Source organism: Puntigrus tetrazona, chromosome 3 (assembly GCF_018831695.1).
Source record: "Puntigrus tetrazona isolate hp1 chromosome 3, ASM1883169v1, whole genome shotgun sequence".
In the NCBI taxonomy this organism is placed as follows: Eukaryota; Metazoa; Chordata; class Actinopteri; order Cypriniformes; family Cyprinidae; genus Puntigrus; species Puntigrus tetrazona.
In genome coordinates, this window is record NC_056701.1 from 16,893,667 (window position 1) to 16,904,874 (window position 11,208).

The 11,208-nt window shown below is 37.1% G+C and overlaps 1 protein-coding gene across 1 annotated transcript; it reads left to right on the forward strand.

Annotated features, from left to right (window-relative positions):
• Nucleotides 1–2,302: 2,302 nt before the first annotated feature.
• galr2b (galanin receptor 2b) lies at nucleotides 2,303–9,304 on the forward strand. The gene is made up of 4 exons (XM_043229195.1): nucleotides 2,303–2,446; nucleotides 4,504–4,587; nucleotides 5,191–5,582; nucleotides 7,181–9,304. Exons 3-4 carry the CDS (start codon nucleotides 5,209–5,211, stop codon nucleotides 7,941–7,943), a joined length of 1,137 nt encoding a protein of 378 aa, XP_043085130.1. The 5' UTR covers nucleotides 2,303–2,446; nucleotides 4,504–4,587; nucleotides 5,191–5,208; the 3' UTR covers nucleotides 7,944–9,304.
• Nucleotides 9,305–11,208: the final 1,904 nt, after the last annotated feature.

An 11,208-nucleotide genomic window follows, 5' to 3' on the forward strand; every position in this document is an offset into this window, starting at 1 on the left:
ACAGCAAACTGCAGATTTCTTATTAGCGATGATTTACTGTTTTATTTAAGCCTCTCTGCTGGTATAATGTGAACTACGTACCTGTTGTGTTCCACGTTTAACAAGCATGACAGCTTAATTCACATGTGCTGTTTCACACATTACTATGATCGCTTAAGCATATGCCCTGAGATGTTAAGTGAATGTTTAATGTGTACATAATGTGCTGAAGAAGATGTGCAAAATCGAACCGAACCGACACGTGTAAAACACAATCAGTTTTTTTCTAAAAATACCTGTAGGCGAAAATGAGAACTATAGGTGACAAACCTATGCAATGTGTCATGTGCTATGCAATATATATGTTTGACATGATGGTTATGGTTTTGGTACAGCAGAGGGAAAAAATACTTGAGATACATAAGATTGCTTTTCTATGAAACAATGATTTACCGCAGCTTATACTCTAAACCACAAAGTCCTTCTATATTAGACCACTATAAGTTTACAATTAAAGGCAGAGCCCAAACCTAAATGCTATTTATTAATTACTTATTTAAATGTATTCGTCAAAACATAACTTATTAACTTAAAATGTATGCAAATTGCACATAATGTAGTTTTTAAATTCATTTCTAAATTATAACCGTTCTATTTGTCGTCATGTGACCCCGGACCACAAGAACGGTCAAAACGGGCAATTTCGTGAAATTGTGATATTTGGCTGAGACATGACTATATAAAAAATCTGGGATCCGAGAAACAAACGATGTGTTTTTTGGCAGGTAAAGTAAAATACAACGAGAATATAGTTAAATACTTCATGAAATGAAATTTAGTTAATAAGCTCTTTTATTGATATCTTTCCATGCTTGGAAAAACTGGTTGAGCAGTTATATGAGGCAAGAGATATTCATTCATGTTTATTTGGGATGGAAAAGGTCCTCAAGTTAGGAATCCAACTCAAGATGCCCGTCATACAATGGTATGCCCACGAGGCTATCGGTGCAACTCTATTCATATATTTTAAGATTTGTTTAATTTATTCCTGAGATAGCCTGAATATTTCAGTCAGTCGTCAGTGTCACGTATTACATCCCTTAGAAATTATTCTAATATGCTGATTTGCTGCTCAACTATTTTGAAAGAAATGGCTCTACTAAGTGAATATGTCTGTATAACTTAGACGAAAATCTATGAATTGTGTCACCGTCAAACAATTGTACTGTGACCTGATCGGGTATAAGATTGTGCTCGTAGTGGATTTGAATATGGTTACATGATTTCTGCCAAATTGAGGTGCTTGAACATCAGCAGGGAAACCTCTGCTTCTGACAGCCCTCTGAGAGGATGTCATTATAGTCTGTGTGGACTGAGATACTGTACTGCTGAAATGGGTTCCATACATTTTCCATCAACATCTAGGGGGGAAAAAATCTTCATTTGGGTATAAAAATTGGGAATGTGGTGGAAGTAATACCATGCAAGAGAACATATGCTATTCAGCGTGCTCTACATTGTAAATGTTCTCATGTATGTGGTTGTGTAGTCTGAGCCGTGCATTATTCATAGCTGAATTTCAAAGACGGTGATGCTTTGTATAATGCACTTCTGACCTGAATGACCCGAAAGACCCCTTTGCTAACCAAGAGCAAGCACACGGCAGATATAATTCTTTTTTGTCCTCATCTTCCTCTGAGCTCAACTGATGGACTCATACACCACTACAAAGAGCGAATACATTATTATCCTGGGGATGTAAACTTTTTAACAGAACGTTCATATGGAAGATACAATATATGTGCAATATTCCCTATATATTCAGCTATAGCACACTTTCCAAAAACAATAACAGCAAAATTTGTGTGGAAGCAACAGAAACCGTTTCATAGATATTTTCCTTTCTTCTGTCATATTAGCATGAGCAATGATGCCTTGAAGCTGTATTGATTTGGTCATAGTGTGTATCCAATTTGAATGGACTGCAGTTGAATTCTCATCTCTTGGGAAATATATTCTGATGAATTTCTAAATTAAGCGTCTAAAAGAAAGCTGCCCATGTGCAAAGCGTGATGAAAAGTAAATATCTTCTGACCACCAAGGCCTCATTCTGAATAATTTACCAGTTTTATATTCTAGAATTGCAACTGAGCCGCATTGATGCAACAGCTCAGGTATCGCAGATGAAAAGATCTTTTTTTAAAATGTGCATGGAGAAAGAATCACTGCACGTTCTCTCTCTCTTGCGGTGAAGTGTGAGCCTTTACCACGATGTGGAGGAGGAGCCTTCATATGTGAGGGGGAGTAAGGGAGGGATCGCAGAGAGAAACGGAGAAGCCGAATGAGAGGAGATGAAGGCTGTTCAAGTACTGTTACATTCTGAAAGCTTGCCTGGACACCAGAAGCTTCTCAGTATTACAATGAATCTAAATTGTGGATATACAGTCACTGTTCATCCCATAAGCTGGTAAGTAAAAACAACTGATTGAAATTCTTTCAGCATCAGATTCTAAGATGTTATGTTGGCTCTCTGGCATTCACAGTTAATACACATTTTCCATAACATCTCAAGAATGATTCTTAATGTATGTATATATCTATGATGACCTTGGATGACTTCTCTTTATTTATCTAAATATACGGCAAGACACATTTCTATTTTATTACATGCAATGCATCTGTTACGTTGTTTCTTTCTTTAATGTGTCTGTATACTCTATTTAATGTTTTATTTATCAGATGCTGCATTTTGCACGCTTCATGACAACATTTTCCGATATATTTTGATGTTATTTTTATATCTTTGTTAGAGTGAGTCTCTTTTGAAATCTTAGTCCAGAGGGATGCAGTTCATGCACTGAGATGCTTTTATTTGGCTTTGAGTTCATGAAAGTTTGACTTAATTAATTTTAAATGGCAATCAGCTTGAAAGGGAATAAGAGAAAAACGGTGTGAGGAGGTTCGGTGCACCATTTGTCAAGTGACAAAACTGATGCACTCCGTGACTGTAACCAAAGGGATCAGTTTACCAGCCCTGCTTCTTGAAGGACACTTCATGTTATATTCACTGGCAGCTAGTCAGCTGGCTTCACATGAAAGACAGTCAGGTGTGTTTACAAAGGGAATTGTTCCCTATGGCAAAACAAAAAAGAGATGCCAAAATCCAGAAAAGCAAAAACATTTTTGTCCTGCCAGCACCGACTTAAGCGGTGTCTCTGTTTCTTAAAGCTGGAACACACATGCTTGTGTGGTCTGAATCTATAAATAACCAAATCTCTGCAAAAAATATATATATATTTCTACAAAAGAGTCTGACTGTGCTGACTGATCAATAAGGCTGAAGTATAATTCACTAATGGGGGATTCCTACAGTGCTGATCTGCTTTAGAGCCATCTTTTCTGTAAACACGTTAAAGGACTAAAGAGAGGCTACTGTTCAGAACACTTCACCTATAGTTATTAAATATTAACAAACCACCATCGTTTTTTTTTTTTTTAAATAACCAATCTGTTAGAAATGTTTGTGTCCTCTTTCTCTCTTCTCTTTTTTTTATCCCTTTCTGACTTCCTCTTATGCTCTCAATTACCTATAAAGTCGTAGCAGGAGCGAGAAAATAACTGATGAATGTGTCCCGAGAGCTAGACCTCTCAGAGTAAACGGCTTTCCGTTCATTTACCACTATAAAGATCTTACTAAACAATGAGTCATGCTCTGTTCCTATTAGACAAAAAAAATCTCTCAGCAATATCATCCAATCATCCACTTTATGTTGTTTCGACAAACACAATGTAAATGTATTAAAAGAGAGACTGAAGATCAGCATTTTAATTATATCATGATGAATTCTGACAGCCAATTATGGCCTAATAGAGAAGATAGAGAGGATTAGTCACCTATATTCTGCATGCTTCTATTTTTTATTTGTCAGCTGGTTGTGTCATACTTTTAGCATGCACTTTGTCAGTCTGTTAGGGATTGCAGAATCACATCTACTAGCCCAATTCCCTGAAAGCTTTTGCTTTTCCATACTTAACAAATACTCTTTGAAAAGCTTTTGTGTTTCAGGTTTGCATTGTTTTTCTAAGTCACCTATTTTATATGTTGTTAATAAATATTATATGCATTAAGAATTTAATTAAATTTAATTATAATTTTAGTGGTATTTAGTAGAATATCTAAGAATATCCTTGAAACACGAACAACCATACTTGAGAAGCTTAATTGAATACATTAAGACTTTTCAGACAATACATATATATCTTCACAACAATATCTTCAATTAGGTATTTATTCACCTGAATTTTTAAAACCATAATTGTTTTGTTTTAAATCTACCAAAATGTTTTAAATAATATAGGAAAATGTAACTTGCTTGTAAAGTTGAACCTGTTTTTGTCAGCAAGTAAATTCCATGTAACCAGAAATAACTATGGAAATAATTTACATTAATATTAAATCAATTAAATGCTGTGTGATTGTTAAAGTAAAAGAATTGTTATTTTTGTTACTTCTTCTTCCCATAGCCTGATCAATAATTGAAGAGGAGAAATCGATGTTGACCGTTTCTGAGCAACACCCATTGGGACATACTGTGAGATTAACTGCTGGTAGGCAATTGCATTCCTTCTCATTTGCCAGGTTACTCCAACAACAAAACTGCCCAAAATAATCCTACCATAACCCAATGTATTACACTGTATTTAGTCCATAATGCCACATTGATTCATCTATATTTTTTTAATCTCCAAACAACTCTTGTCTAAGATCTCCGATGAATACAAAATGAATTTGTTCATTTTCATTTCGATTAGTTCTTAACCAGATGAAGACATGCTCTTCATATACTGATGAGGCTGGTTCATTGCCTTTAGAGAGGTTGTGATAGCTTTCTGAAATTGTCTTGACTCCGTTTCATTTTTCAGCCCTCTTTGTTCTTACACCGGCTTTCAGGATCTTTTGTAATCACAATGTACTTTTTTCGTGTTCCTCTTGAGATATGATCCTCCTGATATTTGCTCTCAGTGCGGGTCTAGCTATAAGGCTTTTGAGAACAGCTTTTATATCTCATCAGGTTGAGATTCAGATTCTGTTAAGATATGTGAGATTTTCAAGCATGCACTTTACGTCAAATCCTCAAATTCTTTGTGAGAGGTAAGTCCCTAGTGACTCTATGCACCAGTGTCTAATAATTGATTTGGGTTTTTTTGCAGGGCTCTTCACGTCTTAAAATGTCAGATCACGAGGACCTGAATAAAGCCATGGGACATTGGAACACCTCTGAGAGCTACCAGCTCAACCCAGCCAGTGTCATTGTGTCTGTGGTCTTCTCTCTCATATTTCTCCTGGGGACCATTGGGAATAGTCTGGTGCTGGCCGTGCTCCTCAGAAGTGGGCAGGTTGGGTACAACACCACCAATCTGTTCATCCTCAATCTCAGCGTAGCCGATTTTTTCTTCATCATCTTCTGTGTGCCTTTTCAAGCAACCATCTACTCTCTGGAAGGTTGGGTTTTCGGGTCTTTCATGTGCAAGGTGGTTCACTTCTTCATCAACCTCACCATGTATGCTAGCAGTTTCACTCTGGCCGCAGTTTCTGTGGACAGGTGGGTTTCTTTAGTTATAATTAAATCATTTAGATTATTTTATTCAAATATTTCAGAAAATAAACTCAAACTTAAAATGCTTTTTTACACTCTCACTGGTTTATTTCAATTAACTTATATCACGTGTACAGTGTATTTATGAATAAATCTCAGAAAAAGTGTCATTGTTTTAAATATACGTACTTTTTATTTCAGTGTTTTGTGTTGATGGAAATGATGGTGGTGGAAACTGTTTGGAAATGTTAAATATTTAAAATATTTTTGTAAATAAAACTGCCAACTCCTTTGTATGAAGGTTAATTTCATAGCTAGCACTTTATGAATCCCAGTACACACAATTCAATTATATTTTCACACTATATGCATAATTTGAAATATGGTGTGGAAATGATAATAATATTCCGTTCTCAGGTGATATCTACCTTTATTTATTTTTCTTCACACCTCATATTTCATCTTTACTGTCTTCAGACTTGGTAAACAAGTACAATAACTTCTGGGTAGGTGGGGGTTATTATGTGCGAAAATTCTCAGTACAGTGGAGATGTGACAACTGTAAAAGAATAATGAAAACAGCCTCATTACTTACCTTCACGTAACATTTTCACTGCAGCTCCTTTGGGTCTAAAACGACATCCTAAAAGAAAAAAAAAATCAGCGTTGTAATTGATCAGGGCCAGTGCTGTTATTTAATTAAATGGATCTCCTGAACACAAGAAAGTCTTGCAAATTGCATCAGCAAAGGTTGGAGTTTAACTGCATAAATGTCAGTGGAGTTATCACCAACGACCCACTTCATTAATAAAACACCTCCAAAAACCTGCAGCCCATTATTCCTGTCTTCACAATGAAGTATTAGTAGCACCCAACCGTATCCACTTACTTGTATGTTAGCTAAAATTACGTAACATTAAGGTCGAACTAAAGCACCAGTGACGAGTGGGACTTGTGAGCTGACCTGGAGACAGCTGAATGGGAGAGCCAGCCAGCCTTTTTGCTGAAATAATGGCATAAATGTAACAAGGCTACCTATATGCCCTGGTGTAATACCTTACTCTCAACCTGAGCAGCAGACCCACTGCCCTCCATCCACCCTCAAAGTGTTTACCTTTGAAAAAAGCATGTTAATCTGACAGTTTCCTGCACTGTGAAAAATGGTCCAAGACTCAGTGGAGGCTAAGAATCCCCACTGGCAATTACCTCACCTTTAGGTAGAAAACAAGATGACACATTCATCTTGTGCACTGAAACCGCTGGCTATATTGATCATACGGTGTTCAGGGCAAACTCAATTTCAGGACCAACATATCCTGTGTTTCTTTTATATATGACTACTAGTGCTGGTACAATACATCGATGCATCGCGAATCGAGACAGGATTCAGCATCGATTTAGAGATTTTCCGAATGCATCGAGATTCCTCTGGAAAAAATTCTGAGTTTACGTTTTAACAGCAGATGCCACTGTTTGCTTCAGAAACTGCCGTACTTGGCTTACAAACACACTTGAACCTAAAAAATAATAATTCATAAAATTCGAAAAGTTTAATACGAATTACAAGGGTGTTTACAGTGTTTACTGTTTTACTGTTTTTGCAGGTATCTGGCCATCCGCTACCCCCTGCGCTCCAGAGAACTGAGAACGCCGTGTAACGCTGTAGTCGCAATGGTGGTCATCTGGGGCCTGTCGCTTGTCTTCGCCGGGCCTTATTTGAGTTACTACGACCTGATTGACTTCGAAAACAGCAACGTGTGTGTGCCTGGATGGGAAGAACATAACCGTAAGGTCCTGGACACCTGCACCTTTGTCTTTGGCTATGTTATTCCTGTGCTCATCGTGAGCCTGTCCTACACACGCACCATCAAGTACCTCTGGACTGCGGTGGATCCTCTCGACGGGATGTCGGAGTCGAAACGAGCCAAGCGCAAGGTCACCAAGATGATCATCATAGTCACGGTGCTCTTTTGCATCTGTTGGCTGCCGTACCACGTCGTCATTTTGTGCTACCTCTACGGAGACTTTCCCTTCAATCAGACCACCTACGCCTTTAGGCTGCTGTCTCACTGCATGGCCTACGCTAACTCTTGCCTCAACCCTATTGTTTATGCCCTGGTGTCCAAACACTTTCGCAAGGGCTTTAAAAAGGTGTTCAGCTGCATCCTCAGCAAAAAGGGACGCAATAAAGTGCACGTGGTCCATGTAGCCAACACCGTCCCCGGCTTCGAAGCAGGATCCACTGAAGTGTCTCAAATGAATGAAGAGAACGCCAGACAGAACGAGAACGAAATGGTTAACCGCCCACTCACAGAGCCGCAGGACACTACTATGACTATAACGTTACCCTTCCAAAATCAGCCATAAAAATAAAGTGCACGGCTAATGATGCCTTACAGAAGCCTTATTAAAAAACTCAAACCGAGCCGGAGGATTTCAGCAGCTTTGATCGACATCACCATGGTTTTGCATTGACTGAATGAGCACAGCGGAGTCCGTAGTTTCAAATCGCAGAGCAAATTGAAAACGTGCATTCAATTTGGTTCTCGTACAAATGCATCTTTGTGTTCTGCCTAGTTGTTTTGGTTCTAGTGCTAAATTATGTCTTATTTAAGAACTCCTCTTTCTTTTTTCAGCAGCACTGTCTGTTTGTTTTCTATTGATGTGTTACCCTCTGAGCATGTTTCAATTTAAGGCTGTGATGACTATTCTCCTGTGAAAATTTGTTACCAATTATTGTGCGCAACACACTTTAATATCTGAAGAGCCCTGTGTCTTTATGTGAGCAAAGCTGTGATTTCCTACTGTGCTTGAAGCTTTGAAGAAGACTCTTTGATTATGCTCCTCAGCTTCGCTTAACAAGCTCTTAAAAAATATATGCTTACGTTAAGTACTGTATGTTCTTGCTTTTACCTCTGTTTCCAAGCTCTGATATTCTATGCTGTTTTAGAAAGTCTTGAGATTATTTAATTGGTCTATTTTATATCAATTACTACGCTGCAAAAGCCCTAAAAACAGGGTTATACAGAACATTTCAGATTTCAGACAACCAACAGTTTAGTACCTATGGTTCTTGTGCTGTCCTAAAGGAATATTCTGGTTTTGGTACAAGTTAAGCTTAGTCAACAGCAATGGTGATATAATGCTAATAAAAAATATTTTGAACAGTACCTTACTACAGTGAGAGGCCCGCAATGGAAGCAAATGATGGGGATGTTAAAATAATCACTTTGTCAACAAGACATTTTCACAATTATTTTATTGTGGTGGAAATGCTTTCTAACCTTTTCTGTGTAAAGTAATTTTTTTTCAACACAACATCTAAAACCCAAAAACAACAATAAAATGAAAGCAAAAATTAACAGTAAAGTAATGAGAACGTCACTTTGCTCTTATACAAAGTTATAAATATTACATTTGAGCTGTTATAGCCTTAAAAACTGGCCCCATTCAATTCGGACATTTGGAAATACCTTGCCATAATCTTGTTTTTGCTTTTTCTTAAAAGAGAGCGAGAAGAGAAAGATATATGACAGAATTATTTTGTGACAATCAAATGTTGCAGATTGAATTTAGCTTGTACAGAACCTGGAATATTTCTTTATCTGTCTTCAGTTCATTTATTATGTATAATGTACTGTAGCTATACAGCAATTGCTATGTTGGAAGTTTTAAATTTGATGTTGACAGTGAATTTCAATAAAAAGTGCATTGATATTCCTCTTGGACCAGCATAACATTTAATATATGCAAATAAATAACCCCAGCACATTTAGCGGTAGCCTGAATAACCCTGAACCGTCCTTTGGGGGATGCTTCATGCGAGATCAAAACTGTATTTTCCCCCGGAGGCTCAATAAGAGAGCTGCAGCATTAAGTGAAAATTAAAGTTTAATGTCTTCTATTGGAAAAAAAACAACAAAAAACTTGAAGCTAAAGGAGTGAGGCAAGCACTGACGCATGAACCATAAAAGACAATAAGTCAAGATGCACTTCTGAAGATTTTACAACAACAAGGTGAAAACAAATCATTGATTTTTTTTTTCTTGGCTTTTAGAGGCTCATTTAAAACCATCCTCAATTTTTTCAAGGTAGACTTTAATACTTCATAAATTATAACGTTTCATCACTTGGAGAATCTAAGTACTTTGGTAAACATTACAAATCAGCCACTAATTCCTATCTGATGCACTGAGTTTATGTTTATTATTCATGGACAAGAGCTATTTGTTTGTATTACACTCTGCTTTTCGAAAAATATAAAAGCAAAACTCTGCACATAAATATAAAACAAACCAGTCATAAAAATGTAAACAGCTTCAAAATTACAAGCAGCACTCATCAGTAATGCAGCATTAAGAAAATGAAGCCCCGATTGGCTTGTTCTGCATATTAGTCGTTGATGGCGAGTTTGAAAGCTTCCATGCACAGTTAAGTATCCGCGGCCATTTATGCATATTTACAGCAGTTAGTTCATCCAAGGGTATTTATTGGAGCTCTCAGTTTCATTACAGATCACTTAGCATTTCTGTCAAGCCGCAAAATTAAGAAAACACTTCCTAATGCTTGACGTAATGAGACCATATAAACGTAAATATCAAACATATGTCTTTGATCTTACAGAAAAGAAATAAATATGTTAACATCTTCACACAGAGATGAATTTTTACCAGTGTTGAGATCCCAAGGAACTCAATAATTATATAGTTTCTAATATGTTAGTAATCATCTTCATATTGTGAAGTTCAGCATGTTCGATTGATCAGTCCTTGAATAATTCGCTCAACGCCTCCTTTTTACTAACATCAAATTAAACATGATGCCAAACCTTACTATGGTCCACTGTTCTCCACCCCCCGATCAAGAAACCACCAAAGCCATTTACATATTTGACTCAAGGGGCACTTAGACGAGACTCTTAATTAGACAGCCAAGCCTGAGATAGCTTCTTCATTCAAGTGTAATTATTTGCTGATGACATCTCAGTAACAATATTTCAGGGACATAAACAGCAGCTGAAGAAGCACAAATCTTAACTTATAGAAAACAATGCACACACAAAATAAATAGCTACGTAGGACTTGTGAGTGCTAAGTAAAGAGAGTAAATTACCTTGTGCTGTTCCTGCCACTCTGAAATCAATAACAGCTCAACTGAGTCTTTCTGGTGACCATATAATCCATCACACCATAGCATATGCAATAAACATGTTGCCAGGCACACCCAGTAAAAGATGTGATTTAGGGGACTCTTTCTATTAGGGCCACTTCTGCGGATCAGATTACCATGAAAGGAGTTCAATATCTGTGTCTTTTGCCCATCTTCAGGTGTTTAATAACCTTTCCTGAAATGGATGTATAATAACTACTGTGGAAGATTGCTATTTGTATCTAGGGACAGAGTGACAGAGCTAGGACCTCATTTAGAAAACTCTTAAATCCAAAAAATGAACACATTTTTCATCATACATAATGATACCACATTCAATATTTAATCATTTTAATATTGTTCCTCTAATTTGCACCTCTTGATACATGATTAAATAAAACCTGCTCTATACTGCATCTGAAATCATCTCTTTTCTTTCACCCTGTTCATTATAATGTAGCTGAAAGGAGAGCTGGAGGATGGC